The 23,073-nt window shown below is 53.3% G+C and overlaps 6 protein-coding genes across 6 annotated transcripts; 3 read left to right on the top strand and 3 right to left on the bottom strand.

Annotated features, from left to right (window-relative positions):
- Positions 1 to 45: 45 nt before the first annotated feature.
- Positions 46 to 1,294, top strand: NCU04509 (HIT domain-containing protein). Its single transcript, XM_951827.3, has one exon. The coding sequence runs from the start codon at positions 468 to 470 to the stop codon at positions 1,170 to 1,172; it is 705 nt and encodes a 234-aa protein (XP_956920.2). The 5' UTR covers positions 46 to 467; the 3' UTR covers positions 1,173 to 1,294.
- Positions 1,236 to 2,639, bottom strand: gcy-3 (glycerol dehydrogenase-3). Its single transcript, XM_951828.2, has 3 exons — positions 2,375 to 2,639; positions 1,809 to 2,295; positions 1,236 to 1,733 (listed from the first exon to the last, which is right to left on the bottom strand). The coding sequence occupies exons 1-3, from the start codon at positions 2,464 to 2,466 to the stop codon at positions 1,332 to 1,334; spliced, it is 981 nt and encodes a 326-aa protein (XP_956921.2). The 5' UTR covers positions 2,467 to 2,639; the 3' UTR covers positions 1,236 to 1,331.
- A 435-nt stretch (positions 2,640 to 3,074) lies between these two features.
- NCU04511 (bud site selection protein 7) lies at positions 3,075 to 6,002 on the bottom strand. The gene is made up of 6 exons (XM_951829.2): positions 5,664 to 6,002; positions 5,442 to 5,568; positions 5,240 to 5,370; positions 4,900 to 5,180; positions 3,867 to 4,840; positions 3,075 to 3,801 (listed from the first exon to the last, which is right to left on the bottom strand). The coding sequence occupies exons 1-6, from the start codon at positions 5,684 to 5,686 to the stop codon at positions 3,262 to 3,264; spliced, it is 2,076 nt and encodes a 691-aa protein (XP_956922.1). The 5' UTR covers positions 5,687 to 6,002; the 3' UTR covers positions 3,075 to 3,261.
- A 297-nt stretch (positions 6,003 to 6,299) lies between these two features.
- On the top strand, positions 6,300 to 13,816 carry NCU04512 (hypothetical protein). Its single transcript, XM_951830.3, has 3 exons — positions 6,300 to 6,605; positions 6,696 to 6,770; positions 6,834 to 13,816. Exons 1-3 carry the CDS (start codon positions 6,603 to 6,605, stop codon positions 13,413 to 13,415), a joined length of 6,660 nt encoding a protein of 2,219 aa, XP_956923.3. The 5' UTR covers positions 6,300 to 6,602; the 3' UTR covers positions 13,416 to 13,816.
- Positions 13,817 to 14,230: 414 nt separating this feature from the next.
- Positions 14,231 to 15,968, top strand: NCU04513 (ubiquitin conjugating enzyme Ubc14). The gene is made up of 2 exons (XM_951831.2): positions 14,231 to 14,699; positions 14,829 to 15,968. Exons 1-2 carry the CDS (start codon positions 14,673 to 14,675, stop codon positions 15,414 to 15,416), a joined length of 615 nt encoding a protein of 204 aa, XP_956924.1. The 5' UTR covers positions 14,231 to 14,672; the 3' UTR covers positions 15,417 to 15,968.
- A 6-nt stretch (positions 15,969 to 15,974) lies between these two features.
- Positions 15,975 to 21,493, bottom strand: NCU04514 (GTPase-activating protein gyp3). The gene has a single exon (XM_951832.2). The coding sequence runs from the start codon at positions 20,641 to 20,643 to the stop codon at positions 16,993 to 16,995; it is 3,651 nt and encodes a 1,216-aa protein (XP_956925.2). The 5' UTR covers positions 20,644 to 21,493; the 3' UTR covers positions 15,975 to 16,992.
- Between the last annotated feature and the right edge of the window lie 1,580 nt (positions 21,494 to 23,073).

The raw sequence follows: 23,073 nt of genomic DNA, 5'->3' as shown, positions 1-23,073 counted from the left end.
GCGGCAGCCCTGGCGCCTCACCACTGCACACCACCGGGTCGATGCCCGCCGGCAAGCGGAGGTAAGACAGGGACGGGGAACGGGCCCGGTGCTTCACTTGTGTTTGGCTTTGGGGTCTTTTCAGATGCCGCCCCGGACCTCTCGTCCCGTACTTCACTGAGCTACTATTTAGTCATCAGCTAGAAATCATCATACAAGAGTCATTAGTGGTGTTTCCTTTTCGGATTTGTCACGGAGCAAGGCGTTCTTCTTGATTATTTGTTTGACATTCTGTCGCATTGGTCCTTGGTTACGGGGCGTACTCAGCAAACAATCATTCTCGGCATCATTACATAGCGAGATCAGCTTCACTCCTAGCCCTTGTCGAGATTTCCCTTGAGTATTTCTTCAGTTCAAGTTTAACTCGGGGCTCTTCGACATATACAATCGTTCAAACACATCACTACGTCATACGCCAGACTGCAGCCATGGCCTCTTCAACCGACAAGAAGCCACCAGCAACACCAGTTCCACGCTCCATCGTCCCCGACGCCAACACTTTCGACCCCAGCCTTCCCGCCTCCAAGACAGGCGCCGGCGCCACTAACACCTCATCCTCATCCTCCTCCGATACCCAACCCAACTGTCCCTTCTGCCACATCTCCTCGACCTTCCCCCCCTACCCCCCTACCACCCCCCCTTCTCCCTTCCCCCCCTCCACCTCCACCTCCCCACAACCACAAACCTTCCTCCTCCTCTCCACCCCCCTCCTGATCGCCTTCCTCGACATCATGCCCCTCTCCCCAGGCCATCTCTTACTCTGCCCCCGTCGGCACGCCGCCAAACTCACCGACGTTCTTCCCGATGAAGCCGCCGAATTGGGGCGTTACCTACGGATCCTCTCGGAAGCAGTGACGCGGGCGACGGGAATCAAAGACTGGAACGTGGTCCAGAACAACGGGTCGGCCGCGGCGCAGGTTGTTGAGCATATGCATTTTCATATCATTCCCAGGCCAGGGCTGAGGGAGGCTGAGAGATTTACGAGTACCATGTTTGGGAGGGGGAAAAGGGAGGATTTGGATGAGGACGAGGGGGAGGAGTTGGCGAGGAGGGTGAGAGGGTTTGTCACGGAGGTGGTTAGGGAGGAGGAGGAGGAGGGGGAGAGGGGGCTAAGGGAGAAAGCGAAGCTGTAGGGAGCGGGGTTGGTCGGAACGGATGTCACAGATGTGTGGTCACGGAGCATAGCCAGTCATTAATCTCGAGCGAGCATTTTCTGGTGTCATTATTCATTATTGTTCATCTATGGGGGGAATATCTTGCCAGCATCCTCTTGGCTGCACGGTGTACGACGCTTAGTCGCTGTCGCCAGCACCGAAGAAGATCTTGACAGGCAACCAGTCATCGCCGCAGACCTTGAAGCTGTTCTCCTTGTGAACCTCATCAATCTGAGCAATCTCCTCATCGGTCAAGCTCCAGCCCTCGAGATCAATGTTGGCCTTGATACGCTCCTCAGTGACGCTCTTAGGCAGCACACTCCAGCCCTTCTGGACACCCCATCTAAGGAGAACCTGCTGCACAGTCTTGCCCTTGGACTCGGCGAGCTTGGTGAGGCTGTTAAGCTTGTAAAGCGGCGAGTCGCTGCTACCGAGGGGCGAATAGGCCGAAGCATGAATGCCCTTCGAGCGCAGATACTCGACAAGGTGGGGGGACGGGTTACCAGGATGAAGTTCGATCTGGTTAACGGCGGGAACAATCTGTAATTATATGTGTGAGGTCCTCATCAATTCACAACAAAACTTGAAGAGGAGGAGGAGCACAATCTTGCTTACCTTGGTGCTCTCGGCGCTCAAAAGCTTCTCCAGGTTCTTGACGCCAAAGTTGCTGACACCAATGTTCTTGACCTTGCCGGTGTCAACCAGCTTCTGCATCTCGCGCCAGGTGTCCACAAAGTCCCAGTCGTTGTACACCTCCTTGGTGTTCCCCTTGACAAGACTGGCGGGCCAGTGCATCAGGTAGAGGTCAACGTAGGGGGTGTCCAGGTTCTTGAGCGACGTATCGATAGCCTCGGCGACATGCTTGTGCCAGTCGTTGTCCAGCTTGGTGGTGAGCCAGATCTTCTCGCGTGGGACGCCGGAGGCCTTGATGCCTTGGCCAACCTCCTTCTCGTTGCCGTAGGCATACGCGGTGTCGATGTGAGTATAGCCGGCACGTAGGGCGGCCTCGACGGCCTTCTCGACCTGACCAGGCTTGGACTGCCAGGTTCCGAGGCCAACGGCGGGGATCTCGTCGCCCGTGTTGAGCTTGTGAGTCTTGCTGCTGTTGACAGTTGTAAGCTCGGGTGAGCTTCTTCTAGGGGTTTCTCCTGGCACTTCATCCCCAAAGTAAAGGTACTTACAGAGGAGCCATGGTGTTTGTTTTACTGAAGAAATATCTGGCGGTGTTTGTGATGTTTGGTATTCTGGGAATTGCGCGTGAGACAGGCAACATGAAAGACAACAGAAAGTTTGAATGATTGAGAATCAACGACGACTGGAAGGGCAGTTCAACATGATTTATAAGGCTTGGAGCCCCATCTCTTAGTCAACCCCCACTTTCTCCTCCCACGAACGGTGGAGAGCCGATTCCTATCCGTTCCAATGTAATCTTCTCCATCATTCTGGTGCCTGTTTGTATTACTGTACGAACTGCCTTTGACGGATTGTGGCTCTCTATCCCACGCTTCTACATATGTGATGACGTTGATGGCAACCATAAGGTACCATAGCCCCGCACCTCCGGGGATAACAAAGAAGAGCAACCTAGCTTTATGCAAGTTCCAAGTTCCTGCAGGTTCCAAGGTCGGAGCGCAAACTGGGGGGCCAAACTCCAAATGGTGGGGGGACGCCGCTCTGTGGAGCGGATTGGGGACAACTGGCGCAGGTCCCGTCATAGCTAAGACGGGAAGGACGGGTAGCCCGGCCCGATGACCGGGGCTGGGAATCGCCCCGGAGTCAAAACGGGGATCGCTATAAGCCGGGGTCTTCCCGCCACTCGACAGTCCACAGACCTAAGACTCTATACTTAGGAGTCTAGATAGCATCAACTGGAACTTTCAATGCTTATCATATCTCATCAGGCCGCTCAAATTCTCTATTAATGATAAAACTCGCTATCATACGAACAACTCCGCGACTGCTCTCCATACGCATAGGCATCATGTATACGTCCATACCATGTAAACGGCCATGGTCGTCTCTCAGCCATCACTTCATCAACAGCACCCCAATATCAAACCCCAGCAACCTAGCCGTCGGTCCCGCTGCTGCGGAAAGTAGCACACAACGCCGCATAGTGATGCGTCAAGTCCAGCACGTTCTGTGGCAGGTTGGTCGCCTGGATGATACTCCTGACCTTCACAGCACCCTCGTCCTCGATGAGTGTCCGGATGGTATGTAGTAGCTCGGGTGAGAATTCGCTGTACCACCGATACTGCCAAGTTACCAACCTGATGAGAGCGGCGACACTCTCGCGTGTGCTCTTTTGCTTCTCAAACACCTTGAGAATACCGGTGAGCGCCTTGGGGCTGAAGCGTTGACCCAAGCACGCCCGGTATGCCTCAACCGCTTCGTCCGTATGCTGTAGGCGTTCTGCGAGACTGCCGAGAATCTCCCACTCTTCCGCCGACTTTTTGTACTGCATACTCTGCGCTCTGTACTGAGCCATCTGGGTGCGCCAAATGGTATATACGCGAAGATCTTCGTAAAGAACCATGAACAAGCTGTCTAACCACCGTTCACATAGACGCTTGTTGTTGAGGCGCGAGAAGTGATCCTCGTTATCACCCTATCATGTGTTAGCATCGTGTCCATAGTAAACTGCCAAAGGGAAGCATCGGCTTGGAGACGTACGTTTTCTTCGGCCTTGCGGACTACCTCTGGGTCGATAGCGCTAGGAGGTCTCTCCAGGCCTTCCGTTTGCTCAGCAGCCAAAGTAGCATTCTTCTTTTCGTCCTCAACCTCGTCAGTTTCGGCAGCCTCCTTGGGAGCGGTTTCGCCGTTCGTAGTATGATCCGGGCTTCCACGCAGCGCATCGGTGCTAGCATTGCGCTTGGCAGGGTAAGAGGGCTCCTGCTTCTCGTTTCGATACTCGTCTTCCATAACAAAAACGTTGCTTCTGATCTTGAGAAGTTGATCCCAGCCAATCTTGGCAGTCATCTCGGTGAGAATGCTGTATGCCTGCTTGAACGTTCCCCGATACGCAGCGGCGCGAAGACCAAGCAAACTTGGGTCGACCTGCTCCGAAAACCTCGAATCTGGCTCGCTGTCGATTTCGTCCAACCTGGTCTCTGGGAGGGTCGGTAGGTTAACGTCTTTGGGTTCTGGCATGACAGGCGCATCCTTGTCCTGGTATGTGAACATGGGACACGAGTTGAGGATGGTCAAGGCATTCTCCCAATCCTCCATTGCAACATAGACCTGGGCCAGTCTTGCCCACGTGCCGAACTCACTAGGAGCGGCTATCGTACTTCGGTCTGCACAGCCCAGAGCCATGCGTAGTCTTTCCTCCCTCAGCTCTGGCGTTGGGGCAGTTTCGGCCTTTTTGAGAAGGAATTCGGCCTGGGTATCAAGCATAACGTAATCCATGGGCGATTCCTTGAGGGCCTCGTACAAAACACGGACTCCTTGCACCTCCTCGTTTCCCATGAAGAGCACTTTTGCCAAGAGCGAAGCCACTTCAACGTTTTGCGACCGAAGCTTCTCAAAGAGATTGATACCGGAAGTGTGGCGTCCTGTTGTGGAGAAATACTTTAGGAGGCCGGCTGTCAAGTGGTTAGAGACATTGTTTGGCACCTGCACCACGGAGTCGGACCCAAGTTGCCAGCCTATTATAGGAGAGTCAGTAAATCGCTTGTACGCAGGGTGAACAGCTGGGGAGTGGTACCCCTGAAGAAGAGCTGCTCGGCAGCGCTGAGGAATTTGTGTTCGGTCTCGGTACTGGAAACGGGGTTGAAACGCCGGACGCCCATGATCTTTCTGATTGTCTCGCCGCTTCCATCGTCGGCATACGAGTATGCGCGGAGAACACTGCAGAGGTATGTTTCGAGCCAGAGTTCGTCGGTTGCCTTTCGTTTTTCGCCCCGCTCGTCAACGCAATAACTCTCTACGGAGCCGGGGAAGGGAGCGTGTACGCGCATGTCGACGCGGGAGAAGGCATTGTAACAGCTGGAACGAGCGATTGTTAGGAATAGCCCAGAACGCAGTCGGTCAAAGAGTGGTATTACCAATAAGTTCCTTCGACGGTTTTGGCAGTGGCGGAATTGCCGAACTCCTTGTAGGTCAGGGTGTTGATGTAAGCAGCCAGACTGGCCGAGGAGGACGCGTCGACGCCGGTGACATGGTGATAGACACCATACTGATGGATGCGCAGGTCAGCGATGGCTGTCGTGTTGCATATGGATGAAGTCGGAGAGACTGGTTACGTACGTGCTTTCCGGGGTTCTTCAGGGGCTGCTTGACCAGGTGTACGAGATCGGGGGGGCCAAGCTCCCTGAGAGAGCTCAGAGACTCGGTACGAGTGTCAACCGCTTCATGCAGTATCTCTTCGGTGATCCTGCGTGCAATCCAACATTAGCTTCGGCCTAGGTGCGCTTGGTTGAAGGACCCAAGACAAAGGGTGGACTGTAACTCTAAACGGGAATCACGAACTCGGGGACAGCTGGCGCAACCATGGTGAGGGCGATGGACCGCCAGGCTGCGGCGGGATGTTGATGGTTGGTTTACAGTGGTTAGAACAGAGAGCAGGGAAACTGGAGGCGCAATTGCCTGTGTTGTCGCAATTTGTCGTGTCGCCAACAGTCAGCCGCCCTGTTTGTCATCCAAGGTCGGGACAAAAACGGGGAGTTGATTGACCGAAAAGAGGGATCGTCGACTTGATGGTTCAGCCTATTCACAGCTGTTTTGAGTTGAGGTGTTCGTGGATTGGTGCTTGTCTTCCAAGGGCGGCGGGCAGCGGGTGGGGGATACTCCTCCTGGCTTCGGGCCCGGCCCATTAAAGCCAGCAGTACATGTACACTACCGCCAGCACATGGAAGCTCAGCCCACCTACCCCTACGGCAGGAGCTCGAGCTCTCCAGCTCACCCTGGGCTGCCTGCGTGTCTGGCTGTCCGTCATCGCAACAATGGAAAACAGGGGCAGGCGGGCAGGCAGCTTGAAAGAGCACAGGCCACCGTACACGTCCATCCCTGCCATCCACATCTCATGCACCGCCGGGCGGGCAGCTTCGGTGATGGGAGCTTCTTCTTCCATGTGCCTGCCGTGATGGAGTGTGAACCCTGCTGGCACACCTCCGCATGGAGCACACTAACAACCTATTAATTTACATGGCACCCAGCTCTACGGTAGCGTACTAAGCAGTGTCCAACAACGCAATCGCGTCTCACTTTGGCCCGGGTCGCGACTCTGTCGACTACCTCTACCTTACTTCCCGTCGACAACACTACCAGGCAAGACAGATGCTGCTCTGCCTCTTGGCCCAACACTTGATTACTGGGCTTCACCGTATACTACACCCGGCATCTCTATACCGCTGCGCCGTCACTCTTATTACTTATTAACCGCATGAAAAGAGTATCGATTCTGGCAACATGGTAAGATTGGATTAGCCGGCTGCTTGGGGTGTCCTCTTCAGCGCATCTTGTGGAAGACGGCCAACCTGCTGACATCTCTGTTTTCTGCAGCCAACCTTTCAGGCAATCAACGTCGAGCCCGAAGAGAACGTCGATGAGGAAATCGACACAACCAAGCAAATTCAAGTACATATTGTCTGCCCGTCGTGATTCTCGCCAGCTCGACCGCTTATAGAAGTCTTGTGACAGGTCGATGATGCCTTGAAACTATTCCAGAACGCCCTCAAGCTCCACGCCCAAGGGCCCCGGTTCTTTGACGAAGCCTCCGACGCCTACAATGCCCTTTTTGAGTCCGAGATTTTCAGATACCCCGAGAGCAAGACCGAGTACGAGCGCACCGAGGAGCGACCGGATGGCACTCTTGTCGTTGAACCCACCCTTGCCCAGGGGCTCGAGGTCGGTGCTGCCGATGTAGATGGGATCGCCAGCACTCTACCGCAGACCTTGTACCTATCCTTCAAGAATCACGGCCAGTTTATAGTCGATCGGATAAAACACAAGGCACGGGCCAGCAAACTGGGTAGCGACTTCGATTACGATGATGCCGCCATTCAACATGACGCCAAGAAAGCCTTGGACGAGTTCAGCGCCGCCCTCGACTATGACCCATCCGATGCCGACCTATGGCGGAAGACCGCGAGGATTGCCGCTTTTCTCAAGAGCGCACGAATTAGTCGGTACAGTCTGGAGGCAGCTGTGGAATTGGACGATGACCCTGCTGTTACCGATTTCGAGCCTCCTTCGCTCGCTGAAGGATTCGCTGGCGAACAGCTCAAACGACAACTCGAGGTCCTGGACGACAAGATGGCCCTAAGCCACCCTATCATGAAGTCATTTCGTGAAAAAGGTCTTCCGAAATTCTTGGAGCGTTACCTCGATCCGATACCATCGCTCCCTGATTATGCCAAGACAATAGCTGCTCCAAGACCGGACTCTGACGAGGTTGGCCAACCTCGTCTTGTCATGAATATCCCAAGCTACTCCTGGACAGAACTTGGTATTGCGTTGGTTCACTTCGTGGCGGAACATGGGTTTTCTGGTCAGGCTGTCGCGATCCAACTTCCAGAAGGCATTGTCGAAGATGAAGATGTTCAGATGGAGATTGATAAGCAGTTGCAGCCTCCCGAAGAAAGTACACAGGAGGAGGAGGCAGCGGTGGTGGCTGAAGTCACTTCGGCGGAGAAGTCTGGGGCCCAAGACACCGAAGAAGCTGAATCCATCGTTAGAGAGACCAAAGTTACTATTGTCGAAGAGGCCAGAGCCGCTCAGCCCACAAAGGACCGAACATCATCGTTGCCGACAAGAAAACGTTCGCAATCTGCCGCTGGCATACCAGATCCAGGAGATGAGGAGAAAGGCGAGACCAAGAGGAGCAAAAGGACGAGGCGAAGGGAGACAGCACCGGAGGAGGCCATGGATTCTGCTACACTTCTCGCCACTCAGCTTCAGCCCTTCCAAGCCGCCGACCAGAACCTCTTTCAAATGACCAAAAATTTTCTGGAAAATTTGGGAGTGACAGACCGAGATACACTGGACAGGATAACCGAGATCCTGGATTCCTGCGCTTCGGATGATCGAACAAGTAAGATCCAGAATCCTGCTACCACTGATTTGCGTGAAGCAATACTTCATTTCGACGAAGAAACTGCTAGCATCCTGCTGGACGGGAGAGAAAGTCCACCACTTAGCCTGTCTGCTTTCCTCGAACACTCCAAATCACCATCCCAAAGGGCAATTGAGCCGCCCCAATTCGACGATGTACGAAATATTCGTGGGTTCGTCATGAGAATGAACTCAGGCTGGAATACCATCCAGGATGTCGTCTATGAGTATGTCAAGTCTCTTGCAGAGAGCTACTCAACAGAGAAATGGTCAGATCAGATGAAGGTTGCTATCGTTCAAGTCATTAGTCGATTGGACGAAGGAATCTATGACCGAGTCGTTTACGACCTTGAGCAATGGCAGCTGAGCGACGCGAGCGGGCACCAGCCTTCTCCAGATATTGTCGATCTGGTTTACATGCTTTTTGAGCTACATCTTGATGTGTACGAGCGGATCACGAACCCTAACAGCGTCGTGGAGCAAATTACGCGGACTAAAGCGCGGATAAGGTTGGGGAGGTGGTGGGATTTAGCTACGCAAGTCAGCCGGCGACGCTACTTTGGAACTGATGATGCTTTGACACTCCGCTTCCTTTGGGCAGCTGTGGTGTTCATTACAGTCACTGAAGGGGTACCCCGCGAACACATTCTCAATTGCTGGCATAGTCTGCGCGATCATCTTGCGACAACTACGGTCCCCGATATTGTTCTGCCAAACAACGCGGTGATGCCGGAGATTTCGGTAGCCGCTGCCGATCGTGAAGTTAGCAAGCTCACAACCATGGAGTTTTTCCTGGGTCTCTTCCAAGAAGAACAGGACAACCCCGTGTCCGTTATCGATACTCTGGAGCCTGTGCTTAATCCCGAATCAGTCTGCATCAATAGCCAAGCTGCTCCGAACCCAACTGAAGACGCAATGGACGAAGACACCGAGCCTGCCGGAAACATCAAGTCCGTCAAAGATTGCGCCAGCCAAGGGCTGCAGGACCTGTGGAACTTCATCGAGAAGAGCAGCACTGATCTCCGGTTACTGCTCTGGTCGAGGCTCGGCGACGCCTACGGCAAAATCAAGTACACCACAAAGCAATTCTCGTGCTTCCTGCGAAGTATCGAAACTATTGTGCATGATTTTGAGCGAAAGGACTACGTCAACACACCACAAGCAGCTCGAAAAGAGTTGTTTATGACAATGCTCAAGGCCCTAGATGACCAAATCATTCAGTCGTTGCATCTGGCGCTGAATCACAACAATTCGTTCGACATCATTGATGAGGAACATATCAAGACTACATCAGCCGCTCTCGCCAAGGTTAGCTGTCTTCTTCACGTTGCTGCTATGTACGAAGACGAAGCCAGTGTAGGAATCATCCAACCTCCGGCAACTGGATCTCTAGCTGCATCGTTTCTCAACAGACTTCGGGAGATGCAAGTGAGAACATGGTCTCTGCAATACACGGTTCTGAAGATGGGGATAAATCTTCACCCAGACATTTTCCTGACGCCCGAAAATGATCTGGCCGATTACTTGGCGGCCGTTCACCAAGTACTTGGTCTAAGGAAATACTGCAAGTCTTCCAATAAGATCTTCCTCAAGATGATGCGGGTCGAACTGTTGAAGCTGAAGAATATCGAAAATTGGGAAGACTATCTCGGCCAAGTCCTCTATGACCTTCATGGCCTCAAGCTTGGAGTTGGGATCTGGGACGTCCAGGAGCATGACTGCCCACCTGAGAAGCTCGAGAAGCGCCAGGCATTGGCAATGGTGGAAAAGATCAGCCTTCTTGCTCACCGAATGACAATGAAGGACCTGTTGAAGTCGGACCTCAAAAACACTGTCGAATCGATGCAGCAAGCGATTGGCTCTGCCAAGTCAACAGCTCAAATGATGCACAATCATCGGAACTTCAACGAATATCTAAAGACCCCGATTCACCCACTGCATCTGTACAAGGCCCTGACTGGTAATGTCGACCTGGATGCAGTCACTATCAACACGCCGGATAGCGCACCCGCGAAGCACGGCTGGTTCTTCTTGCTGGGTATGATTGCCCTTACCAAGTTCAAGGGTGTCGACCTCAACCGTCGTCAGACTCCGGGTGCCCTGGACGATTTACGCATTGCAGTCACCTTCTTGCGATTACAGCTTCAGTACACACCAGACAGGTGGGATGCTTGGTTTCGTCTTGCCGAATGCTTCGACTATGAGTTGGATGATATGGTTCTTTGGACCGCTGATAAAATGAACAAGGACAGAGCAGATCTTGTCAAGTTCCAACGGCAGTCGATTCACTGTTATACTCTCGCACTATCACACTCTTACGCTTCGACCTCAGATCCCAACGTCTACGCGTTATCGGGTGGAGATACGGAGGCGCTCTATGACCTATACCACGAGTTTGGCATGCGAATGTATGCATCAAGCCGTGAACCGTTTGCCATGGAGCCCTTTATGCATTCGGACCAGCACCGCTTCTTCATCGAAATATCGGGCAACGGTACTTACAAGGAGATATTGCATAATCAGATGTCAGATTACCAAGTTTGGAAGTTTGCTGCGAGCTTGTTTCGGAAAGCCATGGCTGGCAAGCCTAAGGACTGGAAGAATCCATACATGATAGCGAAGTGCTTATGGAAGATGTATCAGAAGCCGGAGGACGAGCTCGATGAAAAGAACAGGCACGGCCGACCGACAGTTCAAGCGGTCATAAAGGCCCTTGAAAAAACTGTCGAGGTTGTTCGGACGCTTCCCAAACCTCGGCACGGCCAGGATCCGATTCTGGAGCCACACTACAAGATCCTATCAGTCATCAATAAGCTCGTTACCCGCGGCGACCTCCCTCACCAGGAAGCTGCAGACATTCTGCAACGACAACCACTTGCACCTGGTCGCGGTGAACGGGTTACGCTTGAAAAGGATGAGGACTGGCACGAGTACATGCTCAGGTACATGCGTCACTTGAGAGATAAGGACAAGTCAAACTGGCAGCATCGTATGATCATTCGTCATGCTCGTCTCTTGTTCGACGGCGACGAAATTGGAGATGAGGAAGACGAGACGAAGAAGGAAGCAAGCAAGGAGGCTGCTTCCAAGGCCTTTGCAGTTTTGCGCGAGAACATGTTCACCAAGACGATGGTGATGAACGTCTGGAAGTGTGATGCTGAACGGCCCGGTCGTCATCATGTCTACACGGAGCAATACATCCGGTATATGGCCCGGCTGTTGGCCGTCATGAATGACAGAGCCAACCTTGAGGCAGTACTGCGACGCATTCGGAAGAAGGGTGTCGACTTTTACCACTTTAGCGAATTATGGCAACATGGCGTGCAAATATACCTCAAGATGATCCGGAAGGCGTTCAATATTCCAGCAAATGATGAGGATCCTTTCAAGAACGTTGCACCAGAGGACTTTGAGGCGGTGGCTGAGAAGATTGCGGAATGGGTCATCACGCCAGAGGCTGAGAGTCATGCCGCCCTCAACGCCATGAAGGAGGCGATCGAGCTCAAGAAACTGAACGCCAACTTGATGAAAGCTGGACCGATTGATGACTTGATCAATGATTGTTACTCGATCATCCATCACGAAATGGTTCCTGAGCAAACTGCTTCTGAGACGCCGCAAGGTGGTGATGAACATAGCCGGGCTGGTGAGGGAGAGTTGCCCACGAAGCCGGCGGCAGAAGGAGAAGAACCCAAATCCATGACCCTCAGCATCCTGCCGGCTCTTCAGGAGAGAGAACGTGCTGCTGCTGCTGCCGCTGCTTCAGGTTCTCTGCGGGCCCCGTCCGAGCAACCCGACAAAATGTCAGAAAAGCAGTTATCCTTTAATGGGGACATCACTCACCGCGGTCGGAAGCTTGGTGTTCGGAGACCGGATGTCCTACGCAAGGCCGAACAAGCCGTGTTGAGGGCCGCAGAGGGCCCACCGAAAGCCTTGTCCGGTATCACCAGATCATCACGAAAAGGCTCCGTATCTAGTGGTAGCGGAAAGAAGGGTCAGACAACCCGTGATGAAGGCGCTGATGATGATAACGATGAGACAGACGAAGATATTACTCGCCATGATGACGAGGATATTACGATGAAAGACGCCGATGATGAAGACAACAATCGTCCTCGCAGTCGCCGCAGCAGAAGAGGACAAGACGATACCCAGATGGCCGACGATGAGCATGAAGAAGAAGCTATGTCCTCTCCTCCTGGTAGCGTTCACGACTCAGCCGACGACGAGAGCGATCTCAGTGATGTGCCGGCTGACTACGAGGACGATATTCCCCCATCCCTACTATTCCCCAACCTGAGGCGGAGCGTAGATGCCTCTGCCGCCGGTGGTGCCGTTGCCGCGTCTGCTACAACCCCTCTTACCCCAGGCAGACCTACGATATACAGTTCGAGCTCGGAATCAGGCAGTAGTAGCGCTGACGAGAAGGCACAATCGGAGCCAAAGCGGACGCCAAGGAAGCCGAGCTGGCATAAAAGCCAGGCAACCAAAGCTCAGCATGAGCGGCCAGGAAGCAGTAGCATTGACCAGCATAAGGCGACCGAGGGTGGCTCAATAGGGCCGATGAGGTGGGGGTTAAAGACTGGCCGACCTCGTAATGGCAGTGGTACGAGTGCTTCTGCTGTTGTACATGGAGTGCCGGGGACGGAGGATGTTGAAGATGCGGAGGAAGATGAAGTGGAAGAGGAGGTCGAAGATGAGGATGAGGATGAAGGCGAGCACGAGGACGCCGAAGAAACCGTTGGGGAGGTTGGAGAGACAGAGGAAGAGGGAGATGAGGATGTGGATGTGGATGAGGAGATGGAGGATGGGGAAGGCGAGGAAGATGTTGAAGAGGGCGAAGAGGATCATGAAGACGATGAAGATGTTGAAGCTGAAGAGGAGGACGAGGAGGAGGCCGAAGAAGCTGAGGAAGATGTAAGGCCAGGCGAGCATAAAGATGATGTAGAGGAAGGCACAGAGGGAGAAGAAGAAGGAGAAGAGGGGGGTGAGGAGGAGGAGGAAGAAGAGGGTGTTGAAGACGCAGAGGATGAAGAAGGTGATGAAGAGGAGGAGGAGGCAGATGAGGAAGAAGGTGATGAGGAAGAAGGCGAAGGCGAAGAGGAGGAGATTGGGGACGAGGATACGGATGATGAGAGTGAGCATGACAGTTCGACAAGGGGAAATTAGGGGCCTCTACCTCGGTTAGGGTCTCTACCTTGGTTAGGGTCTCTACCCTGGCTAGGGCCGTTCGACTCAAGCTCAGGGTCATCGAGCCCCGGCGAGTTCGACGAGTTTGTCGACTTTTGGCGCCGGTGACGGAATCCCAGAATATGACACACCAAAGGTTGGTGATGGCGACGCTGGATCTGGAGTAGAAATCTTTTCGGGAGTTTATCATTAGGAAGAGCGGGTCTTGCCCAAACAAATTATTGGTCTTCACTTTTTGTCATTGCTCAGGTGTGGCTCGGCTTTCTACTTCTCATAGACGTACGATATACTTGCAATCTCATGGTCGAGGTACTGTGGTCTTCCTCGCCGTGATTGCTACTGTGAAGTATACCTAGTATACTGCAAACCCTAACCCCCTGTATCCGGCCCAGAGTTTGTGCCTGCCGGAATCCGGTGAGGGCCTTGATGGCCCAAGTCCACGTCTCGGTCAGTACTATATGTACATGGAGATGACACCTTTGAAATCCTCTAATCAAGATTTTGAGCATACTCGCTATACCATGGACCTGAGCTCTAAGCAGTTCCTGAAGCGGAGAATCTCCAGGGAGCTCCGGTCGATGTGCTTTCGAATTATAGTGACCCCTATCACAGATTGGTAACGGCCTTTCCAAGCCAAAGGCATTCACATTCAACATGCTGGCGTTGCATCACCCGCGGCATGGACGGCCCCGCTCTGGATGCCACCACAAATAGCCCCACAGTAAACCGCCCTACCGGTCTTGGCAGCACTTGCCGTGGGGCGTGGAGTGCTGCAGCCTTGACGACGGAGCTCTCGCTCTTTCTCCTTCGTGGACATCAGTCAGCATCCTCTTTCAACTACTAGCGTGTCAACAAGCAACAAGAACATTCAGTCATATCCGCAACTACTATAAGAGACTGTTCGTTGCGTCGTCACTTTTACATCCCTGCTTTGCCCTTTTTTCCCCCCCAAGCAAAGAATACCTCACCAGCCCAGTCCGCTTACCCCGCCATCAACACGAGCACGCAAACAAGCTTATGCACGCCTTGTTTGTTGACCAACGTCACCGCCGTCGGTCATTGTACTAGGTCACTTTGAGTCTCACAACTGCCAAAATACATTTGAGGTGGTCAGCATCTGAAGTTGAACATCTCTACCTCTTATCCCTCCTCACTCGATACATCCATCAGTCATCGTTGGGTACATTCCGTCCAAGTACTACTTGGTTTAGTCGAGTGTGTTACCTACCAGCAACCATGGCCTCCACGAAGCGCATCGCGAAGGTAAATATCACATCGTTTGCCCTGCCTTTTGAACCTGACGACATCCCTAAAGAGGAAGAAGAAGGCGAAGGAAAATATGAAATAGAAGACCCACGAAACTAACCCTATTTTTCTTCCCCCTCCGTCCAGGAATTCGCAGACTGCACCACCGCCCCACCCCCTGGCATTTCCATCACCCTCCCCTCTGACGCCGACCTACACACCTGGCACGTCACCGTCACGGCGCCGCCCAACTCCGTCTACGCCCCCGGTCGCTTCGGCCTCATCCTCAAGCTTCCCACCGATTACCCCTTCAAGCCTCCGACCATCAACTTCACGACGCGCATCTACCACCCCAACATCACCAACGACTCGCTGGGGAACATCTGCCTGGGCCTGCTGAAATCCGAGAACTGGAAGCCCGCGAGCAAGATCATCAGCGTGTTGGAGGCTGTGCGCAACATTCTCGTCGAACCGATGCCCGACGACGCGCTCGAGCAGCGCATTGCGGATGAGTATCGGAGGGATCGGCCCGAGTTTGAGAAGAATGCGAGGGCGTATGTGGAGAGGTATGCAAAGGGGTCGGTGAATTTCGTGCAGGCTCCTCCTCCTCCGGAGAAGAAGGATGGTGCGCCTGCGGGTGCTACTACTACTGGTGCTGTGAATCCTGGTCGCGCTGCTGGTAGGCAAGGAGGTGCTAGCTCGGGTTCGGCGTCCCGCCCTGCTCCACCTGCGTAGGGGCAGGGGCGTGGGTGGTAGGTGGCTGCTCGAAGATATACGCCTTTTTGTCACTTGATGGAGCTGTTCAAAATGCATAAGCGATGACACAGAGTCTCTGTGATGCGAGCGACGTGATGCGTAACGGGGATGGGAGGTTAGTGGCAAGGATTCTTTAAACTGCATATGTGCGACACGATTAGAAGGAATCGAAAGAGACCGGGTATGTGGCAAGCTCGTTACCAAAATAACTGGACTTGATGGATGAGGCTAGCATTAGGCTGGAGATGGTTATCGAAGGGAAAAGTGTTTAACCAGAACTGGATGTGGCGATCACTGGACGCCTGGGTTGGTCTGAAAACTGCTAGACATCAATGCAAGACAAGGCCAATAGTGATAGACATCATTGATCATGGGAACGAAGAGTGGAGGAAACACATCGCACTGGCTCAACTGAATGATGGAGCAGGCATTATTATGAGGCTCATAGCAATGTCTAATGCGAAAAGTCCGGGAAATTAGATTTGAGCCATTCATCCCCCCCCTCCAAAAAAGAGTCACAATGATTACCCACTTTTGCTCCATTCAAGTCATGCTTAATTGTAGTGTACGTAGTTCAACTTATGCAATATGCTTATGCCTATGCCTATGCTATGCTATGCTTTCGAATCTCGAACTTGTCCCCTTCATAGCAACTCCGCTCTCTTTTTCTCTTTCCCTTTCCTTCCGCCTGAAACCTTGACCATATGTGCGACCTTGACTGAATGAATAATCCTTGCCTTTGCCTTTACCTTGGCTCCTTCTAAAAGAACAAAACCATTCCGCGTATTTTTTTGAGATCGATCCCCTCTTCCTCTCGTGTACATACAAACGCAGAAAAAAAAAACAATCAAATGAACAACAACAACAACAACAACAAGACACAAAGCGCCGCAACAACCGCTTCCCGACCGCCCCAAGGAAGATATGTACAAAGGAAAAAGACAGGGAGATGCGCCCTCTGCAAGAGGATGTGGTTGGTAATGATAGAGATTGGGGGGTGCTATAAGGCGCATAGGCTTCAGCCTGTGCATAGTAGAAAGGTATAAACAGCCCCTTCCATTTGGGGGAATGGAAGAATTAACAAGACTTGTGAGTCATGACAACATCAAAGGTAAAGTAGGTAGGTAGTAGTGTAGACAAGATACAAGGGAATTGTTGAGGAAGACGTCAAGTCAGCCGAGTAGTGTTGTTGTATGTGTCTTTGTTGTGTTGGATAAAAGGCTAAAACCTTTCAAAGGATATATGCTATGATCTGATAGGCCCATGGTGGTATCGAAAAATTACAATAGGTAAAAGGCACCGCCTGAGCGGGGGGAGGAGTTATACAGAGCGGACAGGAAAAAAAAAAAGGCTAGTCTTGGTTGGATATGATGCCAGCAGATAGATAGATGATGGAAGCTTGAATGACATTCGAGTAAGAGTGGGAAGGAAGCATTTGTTCTGCTCAGGAGCTCCCGCTCTCCAAGTGATCATGGTTATGGTTGTGATGAGCGCTTCCGCCGAGGTTTAGGTTCAGAGGACCAAGAGCAAGTATGGACACGGGCCGAGGTGCACACTACATCACCTCATCCGCCCTTGACTGTTCACGATCCCCCCTTCTTCTACTAAACAGCGTTGAAGCCTTCCGGTTGCCGTGGCCATCGTCTTCGGCAGCGAGGTCCAGCCCGGCAGCCTGCGACCTGGACGCTGGGTTTCCAATATGAGCGGCCCTATTCAGCCGGGGTCCAGCCTCACTAGCGGCCTCCTGAAGGGCCCTCCATTTTTGGATGTTGTCGCGTCGTTCCTGTCGCTTCTCCTCCACCGCTTCCTGAGTCAGGTGTCCGATGCCGTTGCGCCGCTTGTAGCATGCCTCCATCAGCATGTTGCAGTCGATCAGCCGCCGAGGGAACGCCTGTACCACACCAAACATCTCCATCGGATCCTGGACCGCCCTGATCTCATTCTCGCCGAGCTTGAAGATGGTGAGGGCGATGCGGAACAGGGTGCGAGAGCCTTCGTAGAAGAACACATCCCAAACGCGCAGCACGGTTTCGATTGGGAGCGTTCCGATAAAACACGACATGAACCAGGCCGTCATGCACAGCGTGATGGCGGGGAGTCGGTTCGGATCGCTGATGCTGAGGTTCTTGCCGCCGTGCCTCACGCGGTTCCCTAGCCGGTGTCTTCTGCTGGGGTTCCCTTCAAGCTCGTCTCCACCAATCTGCTTCCAGACGTTGGGTAACGAATCCTTCAACGTCCCCATCAGCACACCAAGATCAACCTTGGAGCCTTCCAAGCTCATTTCGTGCGTCCCTGGTAAATAGACTCGTGTTATGACGTTCAACAGCCAGAATGCTTGCTCTTCGGTTTCGACAAACAATAGAAGCAACCCAGCCAAGAAGTTCAGCGATTGACAGTACCCGATCCGTGGGTTGTACAAGGCAAATGCATGGAGAACGCGGCGCAGAGAGCTGATAATTTCGGGCTCCTGGGCAGGGTCGGCCGGTTGGGTGACGCCCGGGATATATCCACTAGCAGCCTGGCTGTCACCACCAGGTGTTGTCGATGGTGGCGGTTTGAATCGTATGTTATCCGGGAATGTTCGGTGTAGATCCTTCTCGATGTCTTCGCAGATCAACGGCTTTACTTCACCCTTTGCATCCGGCAGCTTGCCTGGACCTTTCGGATCTAGTCCTGCACGCCTGACCAAGTCATCGTATACACCCCTGTGCTTGCTGAGAAGTGCTGGCCCTCCGGCGTAATAGAACCAAGCCGCACCGCGCCAGTCGGGCGGAATGCCTTTCCGAATAAACCTCTTGGTCTTGTTACTTCTTGGGGGAAACCTGTTCGGCCTGTCCGTCATGAGAGAGTTATCTTTGAGAAAAGCAATCCATTTCCTCCTGCGGCGTGCCAGGTATTCGCTGTATTGGGCATCCCAGGCGTCATACTGCTGACGGGTAACGTTGGAATTGGCTTTTCGGAAACCATATCGGTCACGGCTACCCGGTTCCTCCGGTGGTTCGACTGGCATATTCGCTGTTGGAATCGGTGTCAGGATGGCGCGAAATTTCTCCTCCTCCACTGCCGCTTCCTCCTCATCCTCTTCTTCTTCCTCCTCCACTTCGTCAAGGTCAGGGGTATCCATCGGTTCCATCGACTCCATCGAGTCCGTCGGTGCCGTGGGAGTACCTGCCATGGCGGGTTCCTGGGCCTGCAAATCAATTACATTATCGCCATCCATTAACTTGGCCGAGTCGTGCTTCGCCGGGTCCTTCGCGTCAGATTCCTGCCTCCTCCTTTCCATAGCCTCCCCGCTTACTGATTCCTGCCTCTGCTTCTCCATAAACTCTGTGATACTCTGTTGCCTTTTCCTCTCCATGTCTTCGGTGATCGCCAAGCCAATGTCCTTTGGCAACGAGTTCATGAGTCCTGATTTCCGGAGAATGAAATTGGATAGCCTGGCGGATTTTCGGGATATTGGCCTCGCTCCAGGTAAAGGCAATGGGTCGTCGTGCATCGCCTCGAAGATTTTAGTCGTCCGGTCGGTGTCGGGATCCGAATGACTGGTGGCGGGTCGGGAGTTATCCCCCATGGGAAATACTCCGATGTCCGGGTCAAAATGGTCGGTATCGTCCAAAAACCTCCGGCTTTTGCGATAACCGATGTTGTCAATTTCCGAATCATTGAATCCCCGCTCATACATGACCATTACGTCCTCGATGCTCGGGCCGTCGTCGGCCACCGAATTCGTTCGCCAACTTGCGCGAGCATAGCCATTGATGATGGATTGCTCAGTGATGCTGTGGGTGGTTAGAATACTGCAACGCTCTCCAGAGTTCGTAGCAAACGGAGAGCGAAAGCTTGGTGGCCTAAATTCCTCCTGTATCCACGCCGGAGGTTCGCGGGTAGTAGGCGAGTAAAAGTTGTTGTGGTTGTTGTAGCTGACAGGCGGCGGAGGTCGTCCAGCAAAGGGGCGCCTTGTTACTGGCGGCTGGTCCCTGGCTGCCGCGGCTTGAAGCTGGTCATTTGACGGACGTTTGGCAATCGAAGACGAAAAGGTGCTTGACGAGTGCGAAGACGCAGTGGAGAAGCGGCGGTCCTGGGGCCATTGATTAGGCGCAATGTTTTCGTTGTATGGTGACGGGTGGTTGTTTGCAGGGTGCAGGCTGTCGAACGAAGGTTCATCATGATGGCGGACCGGTGGCGCCGCTCGCATGACGGAGATGTCCGAGTTCTTGGATCGGATAGACACACTCGTCTTGCGCGGACGGGAGAAGTTCTCGACAACCATGACTGAGTCCGTGTTGGCCCGGCGAGAATGGGCAATTGACGAAGTATAACTGTGGGCGGGCGAAGTGGGCGTTAGCGGTATTGGCGAGTGGCGCATCACCTCATCGTCGATCTGCTGACTTCCTCGGCCGATCAAGGGGAATTTGCGGGTGGACAGGCGTGTGGGCGACGGTTCCGGGTCTTCTCGTTCGTCTTGTGGTTGCAATTGGTCACGGTCGTGGTCACGGTCCTGGTCCGAGTCTTCGGGCTCGAGCGCCTCGGGTATAAAGGGGTGGGAGGAGAGGCCGGGAAATACGGAGCGCGGTGTCAGTCTCGGGGTGCCAGTGGGTGTGGTCGACTCGGCCCGTGACCTCTGTGACGATCTGTGTGACGTGATGTGGTGGTTGTGATTCACTTGGAATGGACTCGGAGGGACGGGCGAAACATTTCTCGAGCGTGCATCGATGGAATCCCAGCGAGGGGAGGCCGGGGTGCGGTTTGGGAGCGCCAGGGGCACAGTCGGCCTGTGGTGGTTCATTGCACTGGCATACTGGGTGCGCTGCGGGTGTTGGGAATGCGCTTCTGGTGCTGAGGCTATTGCGGGCGATGTGCGGCCATGTCCATGACTCCCTCGGCGCGGTTCCATGCGGATCGGGTGGTGGTGGTTGTGGTTATTATCGTTGTTCAGGAGTGGTGGATGTTGCTGGAGCGGATTGCAGTGGACGGGATGATGGTGGTTGTTGTTGGGGGCCTGAGGGTGCTGCTGCTGATGGTGCAACGGACCTGAAGCGGCAGCGTCGTGTTTCGGCCAGGGTCCGGGTCCAGCATGCGCCGGAAAAGGGACGGCGCCATTGGCACCACCACCATTGGCACTGTTCAGCTCTGCACTATTCGGAGTCAGACGGCGACCAAAGTGGAAATGGTGACCCCGTTCCCGTTCGTTTGGAGGATGCATCATGCCGGTGCCAAATGCTGTGCTGGATAGTGGTTTAGTTTTCTGGGAAAAACACAAGAATCGATGCGTGGCTATGTCTCGTCTCGTCTCTCGGGATCAGTCATGCGAAGCCTGCAGCAGCGGCAGCAGCAGCATCATCACAGTCGGGGATCCAGAATTAGATACAGCGAGACACGGCACCAAACAACCCAGATGCCAACCCAGATCCGTCCGTTTCGGCAGCTGCGTATCAACAGCAGCCAAGCATCAGGTTAGGTAGGGTACCTAGGGCAGGCAGTGATTTGAACCGAACCGCGGACTCGAACAGTGACTTTGGAATCGAGGACTGGTGGTGTCCAATGGAAGTCCGAGTCCGGATGGGATGAAAGCCGAATCTGGATAAAAGTGGTCTGGAAAGGGCTGTTGTTACCAGACAAGCAAGCTGGACTTGGAGATTGCCCGAGTTGCTAGCTTCTCGGAAGAAGTGGAAGAAGGTGAAAGGAGTTAGTTAGGAAAGAGAAGGCCAGGCCGAGAGCAGAAACCCACTCGGCTCCTCCTCCCAAGTCACAATTATTTTTTTGGTTAATATTTTCGCGTCGCTAATTACCCACCCAAAATGAGGGCCATACTGAGCCTGGAGGAGAGGGACTGACTGGCAACAGGAGTCCTGACCAGAGACCAGGGAGCCGGGCCGTTCTACTGCTGCTAACAGCCACCATCCTGTCCCTGGTGGTGGATTCCCAGTGAACTGTTTCTTACCTCTTCACAACGCTTTCGACTTGCGTCAGTATTCCTTCTGGTCCCGCAGTCTTCGCTTCAAGTCGCCCGCTGTGGAGTCCGAGAGCATGCATCCGCGGGAAAAAAGGAATGTGAGCTTTGTGATCGCATTTGGAGGTTGAATGAGAAGACTGCAGCTGAGTGCTCCCAAATCCACCCCCCACGGAAATTGCCCACTGTGCCTGAAAGCTGAGACACCGAGACCTTAAAATTTCGGACGTGGGATCCTGGGCCCCGTACCTGCCTCCTGCAGTGTAAGCCTGCACGGTACCTGAATGACCGGGTGGATATGCCCGTGAGTGAGTGAGGATCCTAGAGGTACCTTGTGCGATTGATAACTCGCTGCTTATTCACCAACCGTCTCCCGTCCCTTTCCACTTCTGGGTTGTTGGTGGTCAAAGGTGCCTCTGGCGTTTGCGGCTTTCTTGTTTTGGGTCGACAAGGAAGACCAACTTTCTGATACACGCACAAGAACAAAAGGAGATGTCAGGTTCGTCCCAGCAAGGGGCAGGGGCCTTGAGAAGGCTGCTTCCAAGTTCCAGCCTTCCAACGCTGCGAGTTGGTTGAGAGCCATGTTTCTAAGTATCGTCTATCCAAGCAATAACCCAGCTTTTCTCTCGATTCTTTCGAGAAAAAACTTGGGCAAATAAGATGACGATAGGCGAATTGACACCGACAAAAATCGGCTTTTCCGCCCCCCTGCTCTTCGATAAACACCCTGAGAGCTCGTGCTCTGGTCGTCATCAAATGATCCCTCTCATTTCATTGCTCGCCTTACCTTTAGTGTAGTATGCAGGACCTCTGCAAGCTCTTTTCATAGACTCACGAGGTAGCAGAAATGTATCCGTGTTGGCGTGTTACAACAGCCAGAGGGACCCCAGGCCCGGCCTCTGTGGAGATCGACGGGTCAACACCACTGCAGTGGGGAACTGGAAAGAACGGACCGTAGCCGCCCGGCCGTTGGCACCATCACACACAAAAGTGCGTTCCGTGCTTTTTCGTCACCGGGCTACGACGCCTGCAGCGGCCGGGGTTTGATATGGGAGACCAATTCACATCCGATACCTACCCCGCGCGCACAGCTTGGTAGTAGCCTCTTCTTTCTTTCTTTCTTTTTTTTTTTTTTTTTTTTTTTTTTTTGTTTTTTGCCCTAAAGGCTGTCTGAAAGCAACGGCTCACGAGGCTTATTGCTATGCGAGGGATATCGGCAAAGGCTTGGGTAAAAGTCGACATTGCTTTTGGATGAAAATCTGTCTACACCACACTCTCCAGTCCGGAGTGGGATGACAACAGCTGCATGGATGAGTGTGAATCTCTTTCGCTGCTCAAAGCGGATTCCGTTCGGACGTGGTTGTCTTTCATCTTGGCCGACTGCAAGCCACCCAGACAAAGCTCATAATGGCTCTTGTCATTTTGTATACTGCCTCGACAGCGCCGCAAACTATTATTGTTGCACGTACATAGACAAACGGACCTGAAGGTGTACTGGTCTGCTCGAGGCATTGTTACAGGCTTTTAGAGGCTATGATACAACTTCTACGCAAGCACAATTCCTAACTGAGCTATGTAACCTCCATCGTAGTAAGGGGTTCGGGCGTGGCTTGGTCGGGGCACCGGCGGGAACAACGAAACGTCGAATGAGCGAGGGATGATCGGCAAGCTTGACTCTGAATCACT

This window comes from Neurospora crassa, linkage group IV (assembly GCF_000182925.2).
Source record: "Neurospora crassa OR74A linkage group IV, whole genome shotgun sequence".
Classification (NCBI taxonomy): domain Eukaryota; kingdom Fungi; phylum Ascomycota; class Sordariomycetes; order Sordariales; family Sordariaceae; genus Neurospora; species Neurospora crassa.
The sequence above is the reverse complement of the archived record's forward strand: the minus strand, read 5'-3'. Positions and strand labels throughout refer to the sequence as shown.

Excerpts from the sequence above, each read along its gene's own strand:
- NCU04509 (XM_951827.3), top strand. The coding sequence starts at position 468 with ATGGCCTCTTCAACCGACAAGAAGCCACCAGCAACACCAGTTCCACGC.
- gcy-3 (XM_951828.2), bottom strand. The coding sequence starts at position 2,466 with ATGTTGCCTGTCTCACGCGCAATTCCCAGAATACCAAACATCACAAAC. Across the intron at positions 2,296-2,374 it reads ACAAACACCATGGCTCCTCT|CAGCAAGACTCACAAGCTCA; the intron begins GTAAGTACCTTT and ends AACTGTCAACAG. Across the intron at positions 1,734-1,808 it reads TGAGCGCCGAGAGCACCAAG|ATTGTTCCCGCCGTTAACCA; the intron begins GTAAGCAAGATT and ends ATATAATTACAG.
- NCU04511 (XM_951829.2), bottom strand. The coding sequence starts at position 5,686 with ATGGTTGCGCCAGCTGTCCCCGA. Across the intron at positions 5,181-5,239 it reads ACCGTCGAAGGAACTTATTG|CTGTTACAATGCCTTCTCCC; the intron begins GTAATACCACTC and ends CGCTCGTTCCAG. Across the intron at positions 4,841-4,899 it reads CGAGCAGCTCTTCTTCAGGG|GCTGGCAACTTGGGTCCGAC; the intron begins GTACCACTCCCC and ends CTCCTATAATAG.
- NCU04512 (XM_951830.3), top strand. Across the intron at positions 6,771-6,833 it reads ACACAACCAAGCAAATTCAA|GTCGATGATGCCTTGAAACT; the intron begins GTACATATTGTC and ends GTCTTGTGACAG.
- NCU04513 (XM_951831.2), top strand. The coding sequence starts at position 14,673 with ATGGCCTCCACGAAGCGCATCGCGAAG. Across the intron at positions 14,700-14,828 it reads CCACGAAGCGCATCGCGAAG|GAATTCGCAGACTGCACCAC; the intron begins GTAAATATCACA and ends CCCTCCGTCCAG.
- NCU04514 (XM_951832.2), bottom strand. The coding sequence starts at position 20,643 with ATGATGCATCCTCCAAACGAACGGGAACGGGGTCACCATTTCCACTTT.